This window comes from Aythya ferina (genome assembly GCF_964211825.1).
Source record: "Aythya ferina genome assembly, chromosome: 4".
Taxonomy (NCBI): Eukaryota; Metazoa; Chordata; class Aves; order Anseriformes; family Anatidae; genus Aythya; species Aythya ferina.
In genome coordinates this window covers 46,268,544-46,293,261 of record NC_140300.1, presented here as the reverse complement: position 1 = coordinate 46,293,261, position 24,718 = coordinate 46,268,544, and the positions used below count along the sequence as shown (strand labels likewise).

The window sequence follows — 24,718 nt, the reverse complement described above, 5'->3', positions numbered from 1 at the left end:
TACCTGTAAAAATTCTCTGACATTTGAGCCCAGGACACGTAGAATTGTATCATAACCAGATTCTTGACAAAACACAAAAAACATCTTCCCAAACATTTGAAGAATTTCCCCAGCATTTAGATCTAGTTAAAACAAGAAAATGTGACTTAGTTCAAATATTGCATTTCATGCACTTTGCTTACTAGTCTCATATTTATAAATAAGAAAGACAGTACCTAAACTCTACCCAGATCCAGCAGGCCAAGAATATGGGGACAACATGATTCAGGGTCCACATACCCAGTAATGTGTATTCAATACAGGAATCTCAGTACAATTTACTGATTACCTTTGTGGTTTGGGGGCATTGCGCATTCTGTGTATCTGTAGTGTTTTAGATTTTGATACAGATAAGGAAACACTGTTTGCAAACAATCATCAATGTTCATCTCAGGGGAGTTACTTCTGGGTTACAATAGTGTGAAACCACATCAGCTGTTCTAATTCAACATGACTACTAGTCATTGTTGTCTTTTGAGTTCTTGGCTAATTACTCTTTCAGAACAAATTCATACTGCATTTGGGTCTGCAGATAAAATACAGATGATGGGCATAATTCTGCCTTTTAAACTACAGACCAGTGTTGGAATGATTGAAATGCTCAAATGCTACCCCAGTTAAGGGTAGATATGAAATATGACATGCCATAAACACTTCTGTAACTGGGCATGCTTGTTCAGCAGAGAGATCAAAGCTGCAGAGATCAAATCCTTTCTTCTGAGATTTCTTAGTTTTCTCTCTGACCATTACCATGTTTCTATTTCTTTGTTAAATCCTGTGTCTCTCTGCTACATGGATTTTTTTTTTAATCATACATGTGATAAGTGGGCAAAGAAGATTTCCATATTACTTACTAAGGACCTTGCTTGCAGCTGCAACCAGGTCATAGGTTTTGGAATCATCATATATTATTCTGACAAGAAACTGTCCTTCCTCATCTAGCTGTGCCTCCTTCCTAAAAAGAAAATATAACAAAATATTTTTGGTTGAGGGAGAAGCACCAGATCTATAAATCAATTACATATTGTTTGGTAATAATCTTTAAATAAGGTAAGTCCATAGGTTATACCTTTAAGAAATTACTTGTAGAAAATTAGAAATACATCTGACCCATACCTCAGGATAATTAAAGTACAACACCATTTTCTTATGATCATTTGTGCTCTGATAATAATAATTATGTGGGAGAAAATAAATATGATTCTTCAGCACAGAGCCTCACAAAGAAACTACTGAACTAATTAAATATAGAATTTGTAGTTTAAAAAGGGAAATATCTAATAAACCAAGATTAGAAATTTTTTCAAAAAGACAGGTGATTTTTTTTGTTAATAAAAAACGAGGTATATGTCATATGAATTAAGACAATCATCAACTCACCAATGTACCCTAATTATTTCTCTAATAGAAAAATAACAGACAACCATGGGGAAAAGTTACTTACTAGTACTGTGGTAATGAAGGGCTCCTACCAGAGAAGGACAAAAACTTGTCTTGAGATATGGTTGAAACATATTGCATAAGAGCAAATATTCTAATGGCTCAAAACTTCTAACAATCATCACATTTATAAACCTTTAAAAATTAGATTCTAAACCTACTATCTAAAATTCTGTATCCCCTTTTACAACAAAATCTTCCATCTCTACCACCATATTTCATGCATCATTAGAACAAAATTCTTTGACATTTAGCTTCTGATTTTCTAAAGCTAGCATATTTTCTTTTTAAAAAGAAATAATACAAACTAATAATGCCTGTACAACAATTCACGTATTTACAGTTGTACTGGAAATATCCATCCATACAAACACAGATTCTATGTTACTCAATGGGAAGAGAGGCCTGAGGATTAAGTATTCTGTTTCATGTTAAAAGTGCTAGATGACAAATGGTACTGTTGATAAGGCCTGATTCCAATCTCATGTGATATTATTCTATTGACCTAAATGAAGTTACTTGTCATTTAACCCTCCAGTTAGTAATCATCAGTCTTTGACCATCTGCCCACTTATCAGTGGAAGTCTGGAATCCTTTATGTACTTCTTCCTCTTCTACTTCCTTTAATCATGCTCATCATATTCTGACCACTGACCAAAAAATATACTACATTGGTTTTATATTTAAAATATGCTGACATTTTTTAGTAATTAATGAGCTCTCATACCATCTACATGACATATGCCTTTTTATACCCAAACTATGAATAGGCATAATGAGCTAAAAACAAGCTAAACAACTTTCCCAAGTTCTCAAGTTTCAGAAGTTTCACAAGGCTATACAGCCTTTAGATGAAAGTGAACATCTTATGGAATAGATATAAAAGGACTATATAAAACTTGCTATTAAATGACATGGAAAACATTAATAATAATAAAAAACACATTAAGTTTATTTATTTATTTATTTATTTACTCTCTGGGAGCTTCCCAAATGGAATAAAAGAATAGACATTATTAAACAGAGCAAAACTGGCTGCAAGAGTTTTCTCAAATATATAACAATAAAAAGCACTGTATTATTTTTCATGAATAATCAATTGCAATAATTTATTCGTTATGTTAAGAAATAGTGCTTTTATAAAAAAATCAAGCAGAAATTGTTTGTGTGCACACAGTCCCCTACAATTCTTTTTTTCATACTCCAAAAAAATACTTCTGGTCCTCCTCCTTAATCATTCTCTGAAAACTTCAGATCAGCCTGATCAAGTCTCACTGATTCCTGCAAACAGCTCCCATGCCATATATTCCATCTTTTCCTAAGCAGCAGAATAACTAGGTTTTTTAATGGTAAACATGCTGAAGCATATGATGTCCCTCAGTGACAAGAAGGTGTTTACACTTCCTAAGAACTGAACTGAAATCGCATGAGAAAAGAAAACCATCTTGATTCTTTGATTCTCATAAAATGGTATGTAACTGGAAGTCAAATATGGTTTACAGGGAAGTTTGCAAAGGGTGCACAAACTTTCCCACATCCCTGATACACACTGTGCTTTCTCTTAGTCTCTCGGTTCGCAGCCAAACCACAAAGGATTACACACACATCTGGAAAAGCAATGAACATCCTCAGAAATACTGCATATTTGCACAAGCCACTAGACACTGCTTTTGTGTGTGAGAATTTTCTGTATTAAAAAAAAATTGAACGAGTTTGATCAGTCTGGTATCTCTTTCAAAATGTTTAGTTCCTTCCAATTACATTGACTGGAACTTTTCCTGTTTCTTTCTCAGTGCCAAGCCATGCTTACTTTTTTAATTAGCTTCACTGTATTTCATCAAAGTTTGTCTTCAATGCCTACAGCCTCTCTGAGCCATCACTTTTTAAAATTATCACTGGTTATTTCAATGCCTACCCCATTTACATTATTCAGCTACTTTTGGTTTTCTCCACTTTTCTCTAGATGCTTTGCATCACTCAGCAGCCATCATCTTTGTAGCCTTAGCATGTATTTCCTATTAAAATAACTTTATTGGTAAAGTTAAACAAACAAAAAAGTTCATTAGCAATTACGTCTGCATAGGACATAATTTTCTGGGAAGAAACTGCAAGCTTCAAGGCTTCACTCTCCCTCAGTATCAGCAGTGTTGATGGGCATTCCAGCAGTACAGGCATAGAGCCTGCTGTTTGTACTGCAGCCTAACCATCCAAGAGAAAAAATAATGCCTGCTTTTTAGTAATTTTTTATTTTAAAAAGACAGAGAAAGATATTAAAAAAATGTGACTCAACAGAAGCCAAACTCCTTTTGGGATTTTTTTTCTTTCTAGAGTATTTGCTGAAGTAAATATTTGCTGTAGCAAGGGACTACATTCTTCACTCAAAACTGTGTGAGCAAAAATCTTTTTGTTTGTCCTACAGTTATGGTAAATCCCCTGACAATGTCTGATGTAAACCTCTGTCAAAAGACAAATAGATTTTTTCTAAAACCAGTGCTTGAAAAATACTTGAATCGAGATTTTATTTTATTTTATTTTTTTTCCCAAGATGATTCCTTCCACATACCTCTCAGCCCTGCTGTGCTGGTACATCCCAATCATTTAGCTCAATGCAGAACTGACTTGTAATTCAGCTAAGTATTTGTTTTACTGGGTTATTTTTCTGCTGGATGGATTTCCCAGTCTCTTCTTCCCCTGGTCACAGAAGCTGCTGTGCATGCATAGGTAGGCAGAGCTGCTGAGGACATGACAGGCAGTTCAGTGAACTTGGCTGAAGCCTTTTCCCCTGCCTCCAGTCAAATGAACTGTGGTTTCTGAAGCCTTTCTGCTTCTCTTGGTAATCTGACATCAATGAGAACTTTATCCTTAAGGCTACAGGTGATGAGGAAATGCTGCTGTAAGTTTATCCAAAATGACCAACGCAATGAGAGAACGCTTTTATTTTCAGAGAGGCATTTGTCCTTCAGCAAATGAATCAAATTGCAGGTCTTCTAGTAAGCTTTGAGAGCACAGCATCAGAGCTATGAGCACCAGAGGCTGACCACAATGTTAACACCAGCAGTCCAGGAAACAGGACCAAGCCATTGAAATGTTCTTTTAGGTGAATGGGCAATGCCCAGGTTATTTCCTCACCGCTGCAGTTTTCTCACCTAATTGCCTGCCCCCTACCTGCTCTATCAAACCTGTCTGCATTTACAGTAAGGAGCTGGTTCTACAACAAGGGTGATATGAAGAAATCAACAATTCTACCAGTTTTAGCTGTTTTTACTCCACGACCTATGAGTATCATGTATGAAAACAAACCTGCCTGTGTGGAACAAGATGTGACTATAAGCCTGGGTCTCTGAACCTTAAAATACGAGAAGGCTGCAACTGCTCTCATCTGAACAGCTTCTCTCTCCTGGTTGACAGATGGTTCCTGAGCTGGGATTAGAACTGGAATATAACATGGCTTCCTTCAATGCACAGAATTTACATTTGGCTGACTATATTTCATAAAAAATGTCATCATCCACAGCTTTATGAAAAACTGTGGCACTTCTCTTGAAACATTTTGCTGCAATCATTCTTTTTTTTTTTTTTTTTTTTTTTAAACAGATATTTTCTGCAGACCCTGGTGTTTGATCACAAAGGTATTAACAGCAATAACATGTGGTGACTTTCTTAAGGGCTTGACTGGAAATGAACCAAAAGCAACAAGTTCTGGCAAATTCCCAGTTCCAGCTCTGGTTAATTCTTTAGTGAAGCAGCAGCACTACAGTAGCAAACTTTTAACTTTCATATGCCCTTGCTTTCAAAACAAGTTCTAAGACAAATAGAACATGATTTACAATTAATTTCTCATTTACATTTCTAGAAACAAAAGAAGGGTGTGTTTTGCTCCCCAGTAAGTTTGTTTAAAAATTTAAAAAATCCCAGGAGACTGATGCTCTTGCCTGAACAGACTCCTGCTGTCAGCACACAGGATGTGCTATTTCATGGTTCAAAACTCGCATCCTTTGTTATGCCTGTCCTAACTGCTGTGGTCTGGCAGCCCTTTTTATTCACTCTAGGCTAATTTTGAATGATTACACAGAGCTATCCCAACTGTGGCAAACAAGGATTCCAGCCAGGACTTTTTCTAAAATGTTTTCCTCCCAAATGTTTAAATTATCCAGGTTAATCTGTGGAAGTTTACTTGGGGAAAAATAACCTTAACCATTGCACCATGGAAAATAACAGTAACACAGAAGACATTTCTCACGTACAGCTTTGACCTTGACATCATCCAAATCAATGGAAAAATTCCTACCAAGCTGATCAAAGCAGGATCAAGTCCTAAAAGCAGCCCTTCCGCTACTGGTCATGCTAACACCCCCAAATTGTCATTGGTCAAGAAGCACAAAATAGTGTTACAGGTGTACAATAGGCCCTTTGAAAATCTTTTCCATTGTGAAGCTAGTTTAGTATTTGAAAACACATACTCATGTTCAAAGGCAGCGTTAATAATTCACAAAGATGAATGAAATCTTAAGTGCTAACAAACATTCAGACAAAAACCATTCTTAAAATGAGAACAGATCTTGTACTATGGATTTTGAGACCACAGGTTGCACACATTTTTATTTCACTCTCAGACTTCACACTGTAAACCTCAAAGAAATGTGGTCTGGAAAAGACCCATTTTTTCTTAGCACAGAGATTCCTAACTTGTATGCATGGGAAAAGGCTTGCTATGAATGTTGATCTTTAAGGTCCTGGAAACATATGGGAAATACTTTCTTTTGATGTTTCAAGGATGTCCTTTTGCCATCTTAAGAGATTTTACAGGCAACATAGTTGGACAAGATGTTGGACAGGTTGGTCCTATATACATGTTTTTCTTACTTATATAGTACATCCTCCACAAAGTGGATTTTAATGTAGTTTTGCAGTCAGATTGTAGCATTTAAAAGCAATTGTAATAAATCATAATCAAGTAGAAGGTTGCAGCTTTCAGAACTTTATTTTTTTTTTTATGCAGCATTTGGTTATTTTATCCACGTAGTCAGTCATAAGGCTGGAATTAAAAAAACAAACAAAAAAAAACAACACACAACAACAATGAAAAAAAAGCATTTTTTTCTACAGAAGAACCCTTCTCGTCATAGAACTTTGCATGCAGTAAATGTTGAGAAAATATAATGGATACAAACAGGAAAATTAGATGATTGGAGACTACGTGGAACAGTTCTTTGTATCCTCAAGATACACAAACTTCTCTATGACAGCTATACTACTATTTAGAAGCTGTTGGTATCACTTTAACAGATCATCTATTGTACCAAAAGTACAACTGGACCTCCTCCTGTCAAAACTATGGTCCTAAGTGCATGCCATGGGTGTGTCACCTTGAACAGGCCACAACAGCGACTTCCAAGACCACCTCTATGACTCCTTCCATGGTAGGCGTTGTTTCTGTTGGGACTTTTGCCACCATTGTGCTTAACTATTCTTGGTGTACCAAGGATGGAAAAAGTGCTTGTTAAATTGAAGAAACCAGTCAAAACAATCTTCTTGACAAAATAACACTACTAACACTTAGAAACCCAGCACGATTCTGATCTCACTGATAGGAGCATGTCAAGCTTAATTCAGTTCCAACAGCAATATTATTAAGCAGAATTACATGTGTCAGAACTAAAGATAATATCAGTGAAATCCGAATCATCATCCTTGCATCCCTCTTACATTAAGATGGCAAAATCACTGCTTATTGTATTACTTCACACATGGTTTGTGTTTTCAAAACACTATTAATCTTTCTTCATGTATTTCACAAAGATGCTTTACTAAAAGTATTTAAAATATTGATCCAATCTTCCCACTCCTCCCAGAAAAAAAAAAAAAAGAAAAAAAAAAAAAAAGAAAGAAAGAAAATAGACTTGTACGTGCTATGGATGGTCTAGAGATATTTTAAACACCCAGCTGGGAAAAACATAAATTATATTAAGTTACAAGATTAGAAAAAAATGGGAATCTGTCCAGGAAAATGACATTCTGGGTAAAGTAAATAGGTATATTTATAGACTTCAGTGCTCTGAGCTATTTCCCAGTTTTACAAGCTGGAGATGAGAGTGTTTAATGTAGGTTTTCAAAACAAGATTATCCTAGAAGATACAGTTAACAAATGTGCAAGTTCTTTGTTACTAATCCAAATACTAAAAATATTATTAAAAACACAAAGCTAGTATTATTTTGCTTCCTTTTACATAAGTGGACTAAACGGAATGGTATTTACCATACCAAGAAATGGTATTTCTTTTAATCATTTTGTTTATAAGAGTGACTGATACGTTTATAACACCTGGTATCGTGACATACCTAAAAGTACTTCCCAGTTCTGGGAAAAATAAAAAAGTACCTGAGAGATACTGCAAGCAAACTCACACCATGCTCCAAACCACGGCACTATTTCTTTTTAGCCAGGTCTTTTCCAAATGAATTAAAGAATCTGGCATCCACACAGTTTAAAATCCTGACCTCCAAACGGGTCTTTCTGCTGTGAGGAACTGAAGGAGCAGCCACTTACTAATGTTAAGAGGTGTAATGGATTAAAATAATTAATCTATTGTCCTTTCACCACTAATTGCTTTCCAAATTGTCTTTCTGACCTCTATTTATACTTAACCTGTATTTTTTTTTTTTTATAATTATTATGAGATTGATCAAAGGGAACACTCCATCTTCAGTACTGGATAGACAAAATGCTAATGGAGGCAGGAAAAAATCGATTTTCCTGGCTTTTCACAGACCACTGCAGTTAATTATAACTTGGTCCTACACAACCCAGAAAAAGTATGGACTCCCATATATAAAGCTGTAGTGAAGAGTCTATTTTTTTGTTAGTGTTCATGGTGAAAAGGCACTTAAGATAATTAACACAGTATGCCTGTAATGTCTTTGAGCATGACGAAATCAGTAACTTTGGGTGAACTGTAAAGCAAACATTCCTTGTAATAAATTAGTTCTGGGCTGGGAAGGGCAAATACTGAGCACGGTCCTGCAGCTTAACAAAGCAAGAGATGATTCACATGGGAGTCATTATCAGTACTGCAATATAGTTCTACATGTCTGTGTGGTAAAATCCATAACCATCTTGATAGGCACCTGGACTTCTACAGTTCCTGCCAAGAGAAGTACATAGGAAAGAAACAGAAAAGCCAGCAACTTGGGAGAAATCCCAAAGGCATTAAGATTAAAATAAAATAAAATAATTGAAGTCCTAAGCACATCCAAATCTACACTCAGATGTCTAAAAGGAGTTTGGCACCAAGCTTCTTATGCAAATCAGCTCGTTGAGAAAAAACACACACACACAAAAAAAAAAGGACTATCCCATGCTTCAACAACATGATACATAATTGAAATAACATACCCCACATTTTATGCTGGTCTTTGATTTTGCCTATTTAATCTACATTTTTATTGTCCAGGCCACATTGTGGTTATGTAGATGTGATATGCACATACGCATACACGTATGTACCTGTACACATAAGTATTTCTATGCCTATGTATCTATAAAGGGAAGTATAGTTTCTCTAGAAACTTTACATTACAAGCTGATGATTAACCTACCTTCTCCCCTAGCAGAAGTGATACTGTTAACACAGTACAGATTGATACAGACTACGGTACAGTTTTACATCGTTTCTAATACATTTATATGTTTGTTTTTTTTTTTTTCTTTTCTATTTATATTGCCCTATATAAATTAGCTGAAATCTTAGAGAACACGACATTTTCTGAAATGAGTATAAGTAAAACAAATATCTCATAAAGAGCCAGAAGTATTTGATGACATTCTTTTTGTTGCTTTGCACAAGTTGGAAAGATGAGCTCAAGTACTGTTTATAGCAAACTTGGTGAAATTTGCTCCTTACTACATTCCCCTGTCTCTCCCCGAGCCTACATGATGCAACCTACCCAACACACCTGACATCTTATTTTCCCCAAGGCTACTGAATCTTTCAGTATTGAGGACAGGCTCTACACAGATAGTACACAGCTATTCAATATTTTATTTTATCCTATTAGTCAATATATAACATCAGGCTTGATATACAGCATAGTTTTATAATCCAGCTCTGAAGACAGAATTGGTCCTTCCCAAGAAGCCTGTCTGTGGAACTGATCCCCATATTTGCATGGATAAGTATTAATTAACAGGCTAGTGAGACCAATTATATAATTTCTGTTTTAAATGGATGACACAACGACAGATCAAAAAATACATGTAATGGTAACAATAAATGAACAAAAGGTTTCATTAATCTTGAATGCCCAGTTTGAGACAGATGAACCTGTTTTTTCATGATACTCTGCACTTTTTATGGTCAAAGCACAGCTTTCATGTCACCAGCATCAGATCCACAATTCACCTCAACTCCAGCACCTCTTAAGAGCTTACTGTTGTAACTTGTAACAAGCCTTTCATTGTAGCTTTTGTCAATACTACCTGAAAAGGCAAATTGATACATTATGAAGTATTATTACATCTAAACATTTTGCTAAGCAAAAGCAATAGGCAAAAACCTTGATTTTTACAGGATTTGCCACAAACAAAAACTGTGTTTTGCCATAGACATAAGCAGAGAAAAGTATCTTTGGCAAGGTAACATTCTAAATTCAGTATATAGATGCGAGTCTACATACTGAAGTATAGTCCCTTTATTTTCCAGATGCAATATAATTTTTTTTGTTCATTTGTATAGGAAACATAAAACTCTAGATTTTGTTATACTAGAAATTGCCAGGAAACAATGTGAGTTTAAACCAAATCCAATTCTTTACCCTGTAAAAATTATAATAATAATAATAATAATACATATTCTTAAAGGCACAGTTGAGTAGATTTTCTCTTTTTATATTATTTGACTTTATATTATTTACTATATTGGAATATAACTGCAAATAAAATTAATGAGAATATCACATTCTATCAATGAATTCATAAGTTCATAAAAACCCAAACTCTAATGAGAGTTATTGGAGGGCAATTTTACATGCATAAATGAACAAAATTATCTACCTCTCTTGACTTAATTAGCCAACTGGCAACAATACCAATATACCTGCTAGGAATGCCATTGAAAATTTATCCAATAAACATGTATTCTTAAATCATCTACTTTTTACTGCAAAGCCTACAGTAACTAGTCTGATCTATGCTACCCTTTACTGACGTCAAGCTGTGTCCGTACTATTTCCTAAAGGAAAATGCCAGCTCTACCGCCTATTTCACTCCCTCAAATTGAGTATTTTTTTCTATCACTTCAGCTGAACCCAAGTTGAATCCGAGGAGAGAAGCTCTCTCCTTCCTTTATACCAGGATAATTATAGCATGTTAATTACCCAGCCCCCTGTGTTTCACTGTTTTAAGCATAACAGGACAGTTACGGAAAACAACTTCTAATGAGTGAACTAGCCTAGATGATTGGTAGCTGATAATGGACAAAGTCTGGAGGAGGACAGCAAAGCTTTCCTTCCTCAGAGGAAAAGTGATCACCTTTTGATCTTCCTTGGTACACACTTTCAGTCCTTGAATCCATGGGAAGTTAGTGTTATCCAGGCTACTCAGACCTTGAGCATTAGCATTTAAGAGCATGTGTAGCCAATGCATGACAGACTGATCCACGAAAAGGCAAAGGCAGGATGATGCTTTGATTCCACACCAAGCACTGAGCAACAGGAAAATAATACTACTTCTTGCTTTCTACATCCCATACTAAGGTTCACCTGGCAAAGAATACATGACTCTCGGGGCACAAAATGAGTATTTTGCTACTGTGAAAATTTCAACACAGATGTTCTTTTCTAGAATCAATTAAGAAGTGTTTTTACCTCTAGATGTTTAGTTTTTGGAACAGTTTTTAACTTCTGCTCTAGTTTTTCCATGCTCACAGGCTACACGTGTTTTGTGGGGACTTCTAACACAGAAACAGAAGGAAGATGGAGGCTACAGTTGAGTGACTGTAGCATTTCATTTCTCAAAAACTATCTTTTAGATCCTTCTTGTACCTATGTGGGAAAAACACTGATTCATTTTACACTGTTTGAATGTGTTTCTTAATATGACATTCAAGTTCTCATTCCTATTCTTGGCAATATATCTGAAATTGTCACAGTTTGAGCAACTAACCTGGCCTAAATTTAGCTTTAGGAGCCCGTGGGAAAATCCTGTATTCATTTAATCAAACACAGAGTGAAGTGATGCTGTTGGGAAACACAGGAAAAGCTACTGTGTACATATTCCCAGCTGACAACAGTGCCCTAGCTCCCACATACCACCCTGGAGCCGTTTCAGGAAGACATCCCTGTTAATACTTCAGTTTTTTACACACTTAAACCTTTAGAGCTGCTGAACAGAGTGCTCAGATTTTCACATGTACTGGCTGTGCTGCTCAGCTACATGCGGAATCTGTTGCAAAGGAGCTCACATTTTATCATAGCAGAAGTCCCTTTAAAAATATGTAACCACACAATTTTTAAATATATCCACTACAAAACAAAACAACAACAAAAAAAAAAACAAAAACAAAAAAACCTTTTTGTGTGTTTGTTTGTTTGGTTTGGTTTGCTTTCCCTTGTGTTTTTTGTTGTTACTGCTGTTTTGTTTTTCATGTGGGTAGTCTCTCTATTTTGTTCTGGACAGGTATAGAGACAGTAATTCCATGCCCACTGCTTACCATCACAGTCACACACTGCAGGACTACCCAGCAACACAAATTTGGCCTTGATCAAACATGAGCACAAAACTGCATGTATGTGAAAGTGGTCAGGCCTGACAATTTAAAATGTTAGCTAGCATTTGTGTTGGCTGCAGGAGAAGCAAAGATATCTAATGCCAAAGGCATCTTGAGAACTATCTTTTAGGGACACTGCAATTGCCAAACAATCTGAATTAGCTCTCTAGATGTGACAGTGACAAAATAAGGAGTTTGAGAGAGGTTCTCAAGCAGGGAAGGGACAAATCAGAAGTGTCTTCTCAGCAAAAATGTGGTTAATCATTCTAAGTAACAGTTTATTTGCTAAGAAAATGACCGCAGGACTAGTGGAGTGCTGATCAGAGCATTTCTACATGTATTCCAGGTCTCTCCTTCCATGGACTGAAGTACAATGACATCATCATTCTGATTCAATTAACAACAAATGATGGCAATGATGCACTTTCACAAGAGCATCAACCATCTAACCTAACAACATCTCCTTAAGTGTAACAGAGGAATTGAAAGGACCTAAAATAGCAGATATTTAATGGCTAGCGAAGGACCCTGTACCATCCCCTAAAGAAGTGCAACTGATATAACCTGTTCCAGATTTACAGGGGTTTGTCCACTGGTTTATACACTCTAGAATATACTAACTCTTAAGATAAATCCTGATGAATAAAAACCTAGTTGCAAACTCCTTTTGCATACAGAGCTACAGCAGCTATTGCATATACAAATATATTGGCTCTTTCTTGCAGATCATGTTCCACTCTTCTGTTTGGATGGTGTTATGGTATTGCTTCCTTCCAAAAATCCATCTTCTGGGAGTTAATAGCAGAGCCTAGTTGCAGTTGGGCTGCAACAAGACAGAAATGTTTCCCAGCTGAAAGACAGAAACAGGATGTAGCAGCTTCCTGAATTTTCACTGCTGACCTTTAGCCAAACATTTTTTTTTTTTTTCCAAAACATTAAATGAGTAATACTCATCATATGTTGATCTCTGGTACTCTACTGGGTACGTGCAAAATTCCTATAGGTAGGCTGCATCACAAATTATGGCTGGGAGTCCTGACAGTCTGCAGCACGACCCTTACTAGAGGAGACTTTTATCTTCTCCGATGGATTCCTTTCGTGTACAAGTTCTGATGAGCAGGTGAACTGGACAAAAGGGGACTCAAAGGCATGTTGTTAAGGATAATATGCCAGGAAAGAGTGAGCATTCTTTAGTACATTTTATACTTATTTTATTATAATTTTCATGGAAAACAATTGATGTACCACTAACATTTGTTTTTTTTTCCTTACTAAGTCTCTTAACTTTCATGTATCATATAAACTCAGTATCGAGGCATAAGAATTCAAAACAGATTGTTGTGTTTAATTAAGGTGTGCAAGAAAAATAAACTTAACATGGCTTACTTAACTTGCAGTCCAAAACTGTATGGTATTCACTAAAGACTCATCTACGCAATCCATATAACTGTATTTGCAATGTGTAATTTAGAGATTAACTGCCTTGGATCAGTGGAACAGTCACTGCTGAACTGGAACTGTGGATCTCCATCTCTGTTGATGTTAAAGACTCAGCTAGAAGTCACAGCCAAGCCCTGATCTAGTGCTGGTAACACTCCTGGCTGGAACACAGGCTGGACTAGATGACCTCCAGAGGTCCCTTCAAGCCAACATTTCTGTGATTCTCTGGTAAGATTACCCCATTTTTAATGAATGAATTTAAGAAAAAAGAGCATGGTCACAAAGATTTCACATTCAACGGCAACCCTGTAACTCAAAAATTGTATTAGAGCAATGGCAAGACAGCTACACTGACATATTATTAAAACTGCCACAAAATAAATGAGATAGGGTAGTATAGAAGCTGTCCTGTTGAAAGAAGACTGCTTTCTCTACGTTGGATAATCTCCTTCTCCCTTAAAACATACAATATCAAGAGACCATATTAAACCATCTCTTCTAACTACATAGCAGCCTGAAGCCTTACAAAGCTTACAACTCTGTAAGCATTTATGTCTTTTTAAAGCATTTCTTGTATTTGTGGCTATGGATCAGAACTACCATATTTCTGGCAAGCAGAACGCTGTTGGCACTACGCATTTCGCATATTTCTTTCAATCCCACAATCCATCACAAGTTTTAAATGGAGACAGTCATTGCCCTGCATGCAAAGGTCGGATACAAAAAAGCGGGTTCAAGAGGATAAACACAAAAATCACTCTGATGTCTACATGAAGTTACAGTCCCTGTACGCAGTGACATTTCTAATTCAAGCGCAGCATATTATCAAAATTGCACGCCAGTTGCAGATAGAGCCACACGCCCACACCCCATCCCCACACCCCACACCCCACACCCCATCCCCATACACACTTACTTGATGTCCTCCCAGACGGCGGGGCCGTAGTTGCGGATGACCAGCAGCTCCAGGGCGTGATTGACGAAGCCGTACTGCGGGGCAGGGCGAGGCGGCGGCACGGTCAGCAGGCGCCCTAGGGGGGAGCCCCCGGTCCCCCCACACCCCCACCGCCCCCTCCCCTCACCGCCCCCACCCCAAAACCCCCCAAAAAATAAAAGGCGGATGCCCGGCCCCCCTCCCCAGCTGCCCCAGCCTCTCCCCTCCCCGCCGCCGAGCTCGTCCCGGTCCCGGTCCCGGTCCCGGTCCCGGTCCCGGCCCCGTCAGCGCCGGGCAGGGATGGCGGCGGCCGGAGCTCACCATGGTGCCGCCGCCGCCGCTGCCGAAGAGCGGCCCCGCTGCCCTCACCGCCTCCCCCGGCCGCCGCCGCCCCGAGTGGCAGCCGGCACAGCCAATGGGAAGCGCGGCCGGCGCGCTGCCCGCCAATCGGAGGCGGAGGCGGAGGCGGGACTGCGGGCCGTGGAGGGGAGGGAGGGGGGATGCGGCGGGGAGGAGGGTCCCCGGCCCCGGCCTCTGTGGGACGGGGATGGAGGGACGGGCCCCGAAAAGCCTCGGCCCCCGGAGGCGGAATGCAGAGGGTGCCCCTGCAGAGGGCAGGGGAGTTTCTATGCTACGTTCCCCTTCTCTTCGGGGTGCGTTGTGTGAGAGGAAAGCCGCCTTGTTGCTGACGTGATGCCTGTGAGATGTGCGCATCCCTTTTTTTCCCTGTAGCTCTTCCCAGCAGAGAACCATACAAAACACTGCCCTAGAGTTTCCTGCACATCAAAAGGGGGTTTCCAAATGCTTTTCTCCAGCTGGGGTTGTTGGGACTCGGCTGACAGTCTGAAGATTGTCAAAGTGCCTGGCAAAATCACAGTGATTAGGAAGGTACATGGAGGGCAGTGTATGCTCTGGTGTCAATGCCCTTTGCAGGGGTTGCTTTTGCGGGAACAGAAATGGTTCCTCAATTGTTTCACATCCACATGCAATTGCTTAGCTTTTGGCCAGATAATTGCCCCGTGAAGAGTGGAGAACCAGAGGAGCAAAATGATTGCAGCTATTTCTGTTTCTGTGTGTTAATTTTCAAAGGTTAATGAAGTTAAAAACACAATAAGTGCTTTCAATACATTTTTGTGTGCGTTGACAAGTCCTTGTCAGTAGCTAATGTGAAAGAGACGTTACTGTAGAGTGTTGTTACAATGTTCTAACCTACTAAACAGAGATTTTCAAAGGGATCTCCAAGTAAGTTATGACCCTTACAACTGGAGTTTGAATAGAGGATTGCTGACAACATGCCAAGGAGGCTTCAGAAATAACACAATCATCACATGTGATAACCTATGTGGAACAGAAGAGATAGTGCAGCACTTAAAACAAACAAACAAACAAGAAAAAAAAAAAAAAAAAAAAAAAAAAAACCACAACATATTTAGTTTAAAGCCCTTTATACCATCTACAGATTTAGTGTATGGAATAAAAATCCTAAGGAGACTTATAATTCTTTCTGCTTATTTAAAAAGAATTAAAGAATATTCAAGAGATAATAAGGTTATCTGGGAGGACTACAGGATGAATACTTGATGGGCTACTACTGTAGTAACTCTTGGGCAGAGACCTTGCTACATGAAGCCAAGAGGGCCACAGATGCACATAAATCGAGCTCTAAGGATCCATATGGATTCTAGATGTAAATAAAATTGTAAAAGTTCAGACCTTAGTAAGATAAAGCAAAGTAACTGTAAAAATTAATTAAGCTCTTGACATACATTATGAAAAAATTAAGATGGAGTGTGTGTTTGAATTGCCACCTAAGTAAATAAATTATAAAATTGAAAATCTTCTGAAATCTCATGTAGTGCTTGGTGAACTTCTGAATCTGTGTTAAGATCTGTTAAAATTCTTAGTAAGTGAGGAGAGAAATTATGGGTGGATAGACATCAGAAAGTTGGCAAACCTCTTTTCAGTTGGCATTCCAAGAACAGTAGAGGGACACCCTGCATTTGCGTCAAGCAGGCATAATCAATTCTACTTAGTTTAACACAGTCCAAATCTACTGCGAAAGCCACTTCTAGTTGCCTTTTTTTTGAAGAATGACCAAGAATGAATGTTTCAATATAACCAGTTAAAGTCATACACAGAATATGCTAATTTTGAAAGGAGGAAAGAAAATTGTTAGAAAAACACAAGCAACTATTGGTTGAAGATAACTTTGTAGAAAACAAGCAAAATCTGAAGGCATGCAAATCTCTAATTTTTGCATTTGACATCATGTGATAAATCATGCTGCTGTAATTGGATAAAAGGCTTAGGAGGGGTCAGCTTCTTCCCAGTTAACTAGGATTTGGGTACTTCTGATTGCCATCTACTTTTCCTGTTTGGTAGGAACTAAGTTTGCGGAAAATAGGAATACATATCCTGCTCTGCTAATGTTGTAGCTCTTTATAAACTTTGCTTTTCTGAAGTCCTGACAGCACATCCTGGGCAGGGGATGGATGTGTACTGGAATAGGATAAGGATAGAGACAAGAGTGGATTAAGAATTAGTAGTAACAACATCCTAATTGTTTTGAACTTTCAAAGAAATTCACTTGTTTATTCTGTATATGGGGTAAGCCCCTATGCTTATAAAAAGGCACTAGAGAAATTACATCAAATTCTTTTTGAATATGGTTTTCAGAATGTAGATTATCCTGGCAATTTTGCATACAAGTGTGACACTTTTTTAAAAAGTGCTGATATCACCAAAATTCAAAATTGCTCTATACAATTCTTTTGGTTTGGTTCAGGCTTATAGGTTGCATTGCAAGCTGTTCTTGAGATTAAGCTTTACATGCAAGTGTTCTAGCATCAGAGGTGATGTAGATTTGTTAAATGTAAACTGAAAAGTGGTAGACTCGACAGCATCAGCAGTGTTGAAGCACACAGTAATTAATTTCCTTTTCTAAAACAGGGTTCCCATTTTAAAGGTTTGGACAGTGCTGAATTAAAGAAATCAACCACGTGATTTGCTGAGAGGGGCCAACATTTTTTCGAGGTGTCAGCTGAATCAAGATTATCTGGTAGGTCTTACACAACATTTGGTTTTGGTAGAAGGACAGACAGGCTTTAAGTCAACAAGGCACACTACATACATGTCAGACTCTAAGCTGTTAACCCCAGGCTGTGTTTCAAAGCCCAGCCCTGTCAGTCACTAGACATTTGGTCATCGGAGTAATGCATTTCATACAACCATTTAGGCTGTATCAGCTGCACTTCCATAAAGCCTGCAGCTCATTCTCTATAGCATGCAGTCTCATTCTAATTTGGGGAACATCATGCACTGGGTTCATGACTTGCTGCCCAGCTGCTTTTTAGTGTTCAAGATCAGGAGAGTAGCTGTGGAACTAGGCACAGCGGGGATGTGTGTGGGGTGGAATTATGGTCTGAAAAGCCTTTTAGAAAGTTTTCTATAACTGAAATCCCACAAGGCAACTTCTCCCCTTTGTGTCCCCCGGAACCCTTGCATACTTCTCAGGAGTTTCCTGCATTGGCCATCAGAAAACTAAAACAGTTGCAGTCTCGGATTACGGGAGAAAAACAACTGTTGTACTTTTTAAGTGTTGATACATGTGGTTTTTCCTGATGTGCGATGCTAACTTCATCTGGGAATTGTTGAGGTCTGTGAAAGCAAAAGTAACATAAGATCCTTTTATGCTGTATGAAAGGACAATAGTTGAGACAATAATTTTGGGATAACTACTAGCTGGCCAAGAACTTTTACACTCAGTTCAGTGTGGTTTGTGTTAATACACAACCACTATAAAACAAAGCATTTTAATAAGTTACATTTTTTCACTTTGGACTTTGCTCTTAAAGTTTATATTGTTACTGTAAACCCTAATAAAAATGGTGCTTTATATGGTATTGTTGGATTTCATTTAATGAAGCTATTTTATTAACATCAAACTGAATTATGGGTATTTTTTATTTTGCTATTTCAAATGGTCTGAGACTTGAAATTTCAGATTATCATAATATGCTTTTAAGGTGCAGAAACAGGCATGCGTTTTTTTAAGATCCCTTCAGCAAGACTAGTTATTTTTAATGTAGCAATATACCATTTGGTTTGTTTTCTAATTCTGGTATTTACAAGCTATAAATGAAACAACCCCCAATAAGTCAATACAATAATCTATGTAGATTTGAGAAACGTTGCAGGCTCTGTTGCATCCTCCTGTAAGAGGAATATCATGTTAGCAATTGCAAAGCAAAGTAATTATACCTAACCAATTCTTTCCTAACACCTCCTACAAACAGTGGAAAGACTCCAGCTGATTTTCATAGACTTGTAGTCCGAAGTTCCTGGGAAGTTATGGTCCTTGATATTTCTTTGCAGGTTTTGTTTTGGGTTAAATATATAGAAGAGTGGAACGGTCTATTACTTGATCTGCTCCTTTGTGCATACTTGGGACATTACTAAATGTATGTCTTCATTTCCATTTAGATTAGGAAACAGCTGGCTCAACTTGACTTTACTGTCAGCATCAAAAATCCACTGAAGCTCAAGACATGCAACTTTATAAGGTTGTTTACTTGGTTTTAGATTCTTCCAGTTTATTATTTTTTTGACTGGCTCTCCAGGTTCATATTCCAGCCTAGCTGCATATTTAACATTCAGATCCTACTGTTCATGCTCAGGAAAAAACTTATCTTTAAACAATTGCATCTGGATGAAGCAGAGGTTTCAGAACCACTGATTTTCTCCTGCCTTTTATTGGTGCTTCAGTATCAGAGTGCTGCTGAGTAATGTAGGGCTGTGGGTTTTACTTTCTCCCTTTACAGAAAAGGACTGTCAGTGAACTCAAGCAAATTGGACTGGGAAAATAATTTAAGGAAAAAAAAAAAAAAAAAAAAAAAAAAAAGGAAAGGTTTATATCTGATTCATTTCCTTCCTATGTAGTTGTGAGCAGCCATGCCACCAGACATGGTTTAAGAGGCCTCTAAAGTCTGTTGTAGCACATATCTTGCAGACTTCAGAAGTAGAAAAGAAAGTCCTAGCTTTCATTTCAGAGAAGTTCATTTTGGTTCATGCTGAACTGAATTCAGATGAACTGAAGCATGGCTTTGAAAGCAACATAGTCCCTTGTATGCTGTATGGCAAATAGCCACAAAAATTATTGCTATTCCAGGAAACAAAAACAGCCCTTCCACTGGTTTTTCAGAACAATGACCAGACACACAAAAAAATGGTAGCAGTTAGAGTAGCTGCTGGGTTATAGGATGGGTGGGGTTTGAAAGAAGGTCCCTTTGCCAAGATTCAAGAGAAATTTCCCTTAATTCTGATGGCTTTCAGCTTACAGCTGGAAATGCTCTGTTTCTGCAGAGAATGCAAAAGAAAGTGATGGGAGAAGTAAACTGGGTTTGGGGAGGTCTGAATTTTTCCTTCACAGGAAGAAGTAGATCTGGCCTGGGGCTCAGTTATCTGTGTACTGCAATGTTTTGTCAGTTTCTGTGAATTCATTTAGTTTGTTTTTGTACAGCAGTTCACAGAGAAAGAAAACACCACTCTACGCTAATTGCACTTCCTCTGACACCAGCAATGAGAAAAAAAATCCCAACATTTCCCTGAAATCAGATCAGGTTTTGCCTGAATGAAATAAAAGTAGGGGATTTATATCCACTTGGAATATATATATATATATCTTCAGAGGAACTATTTCTTATTTATTCCAAGGACTATTTACAACTTTTTGCCTAAGGAATTACTGTGTGACAAAACCATATCTTCCATCGCACTGAGTAAATGTGAACAGGAATCAGTCCCACAGCTGATGTACTAGTAAAATAAAAAATCACATCAGAATCACATCACATCAGTTTGTGTACATAATACTAAATTGTGCATGTCTATATCAAAAGCATTCTATAGTCTCTGAAGACTTCACAATTTCAGACAACATAATAGTATACAAGACATCAGCTTAAAAACAATTGTTTGATTTCCTTGCAAAATCTCCCAGTATTGTATCAATTAAATTGCCTTCTTTTTAATTATCTCAACAATTTGCTTATCAATTTTCTGATTCTTTTATTTCCATTGGCTTTAATTTAAGTGAAAAGATTAGCTGAAAATAATTGTCCCTTATTAAAAATGTATTCATTCGACAAAAAACTTAAACAGGAGAACAGCTTCAGTGAGGCCTAAATTCTTAACAGTTACACTTAAAAATAAATATAGACTTGTGTTGTTTGTTGTTGTTGTTGTTTTTCAGAGCAGGTATGGACAGAAGTACATATTAAAGTACCTTCCCAGATCATTTTCTTAAATATGTGCATAAATCCTATTTATCTCGCTGACATGAAAGCATATAGCTTTATATGTATGCTTAAGCAACTTATCAGGATACTTGCCTGAATTAGGGCTGAAGTAGACAAAAGAATGTTTTGACTTCCTCAGCGAAAAAAAAAGTCAGTGAAATAAAAAGGAGTTCTACAGAAATTTTATCTTAGCTGATAACGTAGCCTACTGTGTGTTAAAAAAAAGAGAAAGTTATAAAAAGTAACACTGGAGGGTGAATTTAATCTGTAGTAAAAATGTTGGCCTAGGGCACATTTTATTTTATAGAGAGATGCATAGGAAGGAGTCAAGAACTGCCAGGATGAATATCCTACATTCCCCTCCCATTCTGTAGATATAGAGAAAGAAATCCTTTTTGTTTAAAAGCCTATGTGTTTTTTAATCTTCAATAAATGACATAGAGATGGATAGATTTTTACTGACTTTGGTTATTACTGGGTCAATACCATGAGTCAGTAGTATAATTCTTATCATTTTTATATCTAGGAGTGTCCTTATGGGACTGCTACTAGTCTTGGGGTATTTCTGTCAATAGAATAGAATTTTCCTAAGAAAATAATATTGCAAAGATCAGTCACCTAGACTTGCAAAATTCTTGTTTTCTTGAAACACTGCTGTTAAAAATATTACAAATGTGCATATATATGTGTGTGTGTATGTGTGTATCGTGCACATATAGCCTTTCAGGTTCCTTTTTTGAGTCAGTTTATAAACATCTTGGATGGATATAGGATATCGCAAGGAATAGCAGGATTCCTTGTTCCCTATTTCAAGTTTTGTTCAAATGATGCTCACAAGAAACATGAATTAAAATGCACTTTTTAAATGTTCATAAAGCTAGTCTCTTATAATGACTTTTCTCAAAGTTCTGATGGTACCTGTTCTGTACAAGTTTCTACTGCAAAGGAGTAGGATAAGAACAATAGCTTCAGAATGAAGCAGTCAAATTCAGGAAAACAAAACAAAACAAAACAAAACAAAACAAAACAAAACAAAAAAACAGAATTGCACCTTTGTCTAATAAAATTGTGACCTGTAAATAAATATTCAGAGAGCAAAATCTTGATTCAGCAGCACGTATCTTGGAGATAGGCTTTTATGGTTTGATATGCCAAAACCCAAGAGTTTAAGAGGTTAGAGTAATAACAATTAGTATTTGGTACTACTGGAAATACTTTTATGTGTGTAAACAATGCAGTTCTCCAGCCTGCAGTTGGGACCAACCTGTACAACACAGAGAAATTTCTGTGCAGATGAATCTGATAGTTACAAAGGCACAATCCCAAACTCAGGACTCAGTAACTAACTCTATTCTGCCAGTTGCAGAGGCAGACCCTTGTGAGTTCTCCACTCATGTTCCACCATCCACTATAGAAAAGCTTTTACCATAGAAATACTAATACATGTGTTGATATGTTTTAAAGCACTTCTGTTCATCTGTAGATCCCCCTGACAACTACAAAGTGAGTGTAGCATAGGCATTCCAGGTAATATGTCATGTATATACTGCTCTCCTTGAACAAGGATCATGGCTTTAAAACAGTGTGTTTCTGTTCCATGTTATACAGTCCGATGGGAAATTTCCTTTCTAAGTAAACAGTCCAGAGCACATTTTATTACACTCCTTTTAAAACTTTCCAAATTTAAATGACAACAAAAAGAAAACATTTATTGCTGTAATACATAATAGCAAGTTGATATTTTTTATAAGGTATTTTAAAAACCCCAAGAAATAAAATACTGTTTGATGATTACAGAGACTTTAGTATGTGATTATACAGTGTTTTAATCTATGTTCATTTTATACACAAAATAAAGTTCAGGAAACAGTAAGCAGCAAACTTTGCTATTTACATGTGTATTAGCTACAATTAACAGCCTGATCCAGAAGATGCTGAGCACACTCCAGCAAGTGTTAGAAGATGGTCAGCAGCTACAAGGATGGGGCCCAAAGGATGCACTGGAAGGAGTATGTGATAGCAGTGACAGCATTTTTATGAATATTTTTCTTATGGAATCACCAAGAAAATGTATTTCTAATAGTCATTGGTAAGCACCAGCTCACAACACGGCATGTGGCTGCATGACTTGCACATTATGTTTCCTGACACACTGCACATACAATACGTCTAGAATTCTCAGCACAGATAGAACTGAGAGGTTTGTTATGTAGCACTTACAAATCACCACAAGGAAAATGTATTTTTAGTAGCATTTTAAACAGTAAAGTTGCAATATTGTTTTAGTGACTATGTTTCCAATCCAAAGGAAAAGTAGAAAGTACTCAGTGACATACTTCCTGAAATTTTAATACTGGTTTTCAGGTGTTAACAACCTAAAGTGCTTTCATGTTTCATACATTTTAAAAAAATTTTTCAATTTATACAAAAAAAAAACACAGAATATTTATAAATTTATTCTATACACTTGTGAATGTGCTAGACAATTTAGTCTATTCCTGTTTCCTCACCCAAAAAGTTGGCATTGCCATCTCCCAAATCTCTCTTTTGAAACCAAGTCAGTGAGCTTGTTCCTTGAATATAAGCATCCAGAAAATAACAAATTCCAGGAATATCACTGGGAAAATTTGGAGGAAGTTCTTCTCTTGAGCGAGGTGTGAACACAAAACCTGGATATTCTTTTAACAACCTATAACAAAAATTAATCATCTTGGTTAAAAATGAATCAGTCACTAATTGTTACTACATGCATAGACATTCAATAATTATTTGTGTATTCTTTATAAAGCAGGGCAGAATTTGATTTTATAGTTATACATTATTTCATGAAAATATTAAAAAAACAGTTTGTTTAGTAATTTTGATAACCAGTTAATTAATGCACCAGTGCAAACAGGAACATTGCCCTTTTTTTTTTTTTTTTTTTTGTCTGTGTTTTTAATGTAGGTGATATATTTGTTCTAAGTATTTGCAAAACTGGTCTAGTACTGACAGCTAGCTCAGCTTAGCATGAGACTGGTAGCATGATTAGTGTTAATGAAATACTGAAAAGCTTATTAACTGAACTATTCAGATCCTCTTACTACTTCTAAGAATTTTGCTTTTTCACACATAGGTCCACTAAACCTAGTGGTCTTTTATATCTGAAATACAGATCAGTACTCTTTAGAGATAAATAATGTAAACCTGTTACTAATGTTCCAGACAAATACTTTTACATATAGGAGATGTGCCAGGTGCCATAATGTTATCAATATCTGTTTATAATTCATGTACAAATCAGAAAGTAAAAACACTAAACACAAAGTGTGTTAACACATCATTCATGCAGGGGAAAAAAAAAACATACCATGAGAATAATAACAATAGTTTATCCTTTAACTAAATTGCCTGTTTTCTAGGCATCCAAACAATTATTTTTTTCAACAGTGTACTCATTTCAGATATTCTCTTGAAATGAATACACAGCCATGCAGAGTATGCCTCAGAATATAAAAAAATCTTGTGTGGAAAAACTGTCTATTGATTTAAGAGAAGGGTATAGCCAATCTGATTCAAAATGTTATGCCATATGCACATGGAAGAAATCACTGTTGGCCACCACTGTACTTCTAACATACACTATAGCTCTTCAGAGTACATGATCCAAAAGCAGGTTACTTGCTGTGTACTCTGATACCTCTAACACGTGTGTAAAAATCACCTATACAAGATAATCTATAGTTTGGCACCCTGTAAGTCACATAGCATGTGCTGCACAGAATGTCAGAGGATCCCATGCCAAATTCTCTAACAGTGGCCACAGG

The 24,718-nt window shown here is 37.0% G+C and overlaps 2 protein-coding genes across 4 annotated transcripts in view; both read right to left on the bottom strand.

Moving 5' to 3' along the window:
• Positions 1-15,000, bottom strand: part of GUCY1B1 (guanylate cyclase 1 soluble subunit beta 1) — a 40,902-nt gene extending 25,902 nt beyond the window's left edge. The window contains exons 1-4 of the mRNA XM_084518118.1: positions 14,938-15,000; positions 14,599-14,672; positions 894-994; positions 4-122 (exon numbers count right to left, since the gene is read on the bottom strand). Coding sequence (XP_084374244.1) covers positions 4-122; positions 894-994; positions 14,599-14,672; positions 14,938-14,940 — 297 coding nt within the window. The 5' untranslated portion in view covers positions 14,941-15,000. The remainder of the gene's footprint in view (positions 1-3; positions 123-893; positions 995-14,598; positions 14,673-14,937) is intronic.
• A 7,594-nt stretch (positions 15,001-22,594) lies between these two features.
• GUCY1A1 (guanylate cyclase 1 soluble subunit alpha 1) overlaps positions 22,595-24,718 on the bottom strand; it is a 34,903-nt gene continuing 32,779 nt past the window's right edge. For all 3 annotated transcript variants that reach the window (XM_084518115.1, XM_084518116.1, XM_084518117.1), the window contains one exon: positions 22,595-23,601. In XM_084518115.1, the coding sequence (XP_084374241.1) occupies positions 23,400-23,601 (202 nt within the window). In that variant the 3' untranslated portion in view covers positions 22,595-23,399. The remainder of the gene's footprint in view (positions 23,602-24,718) is intronic.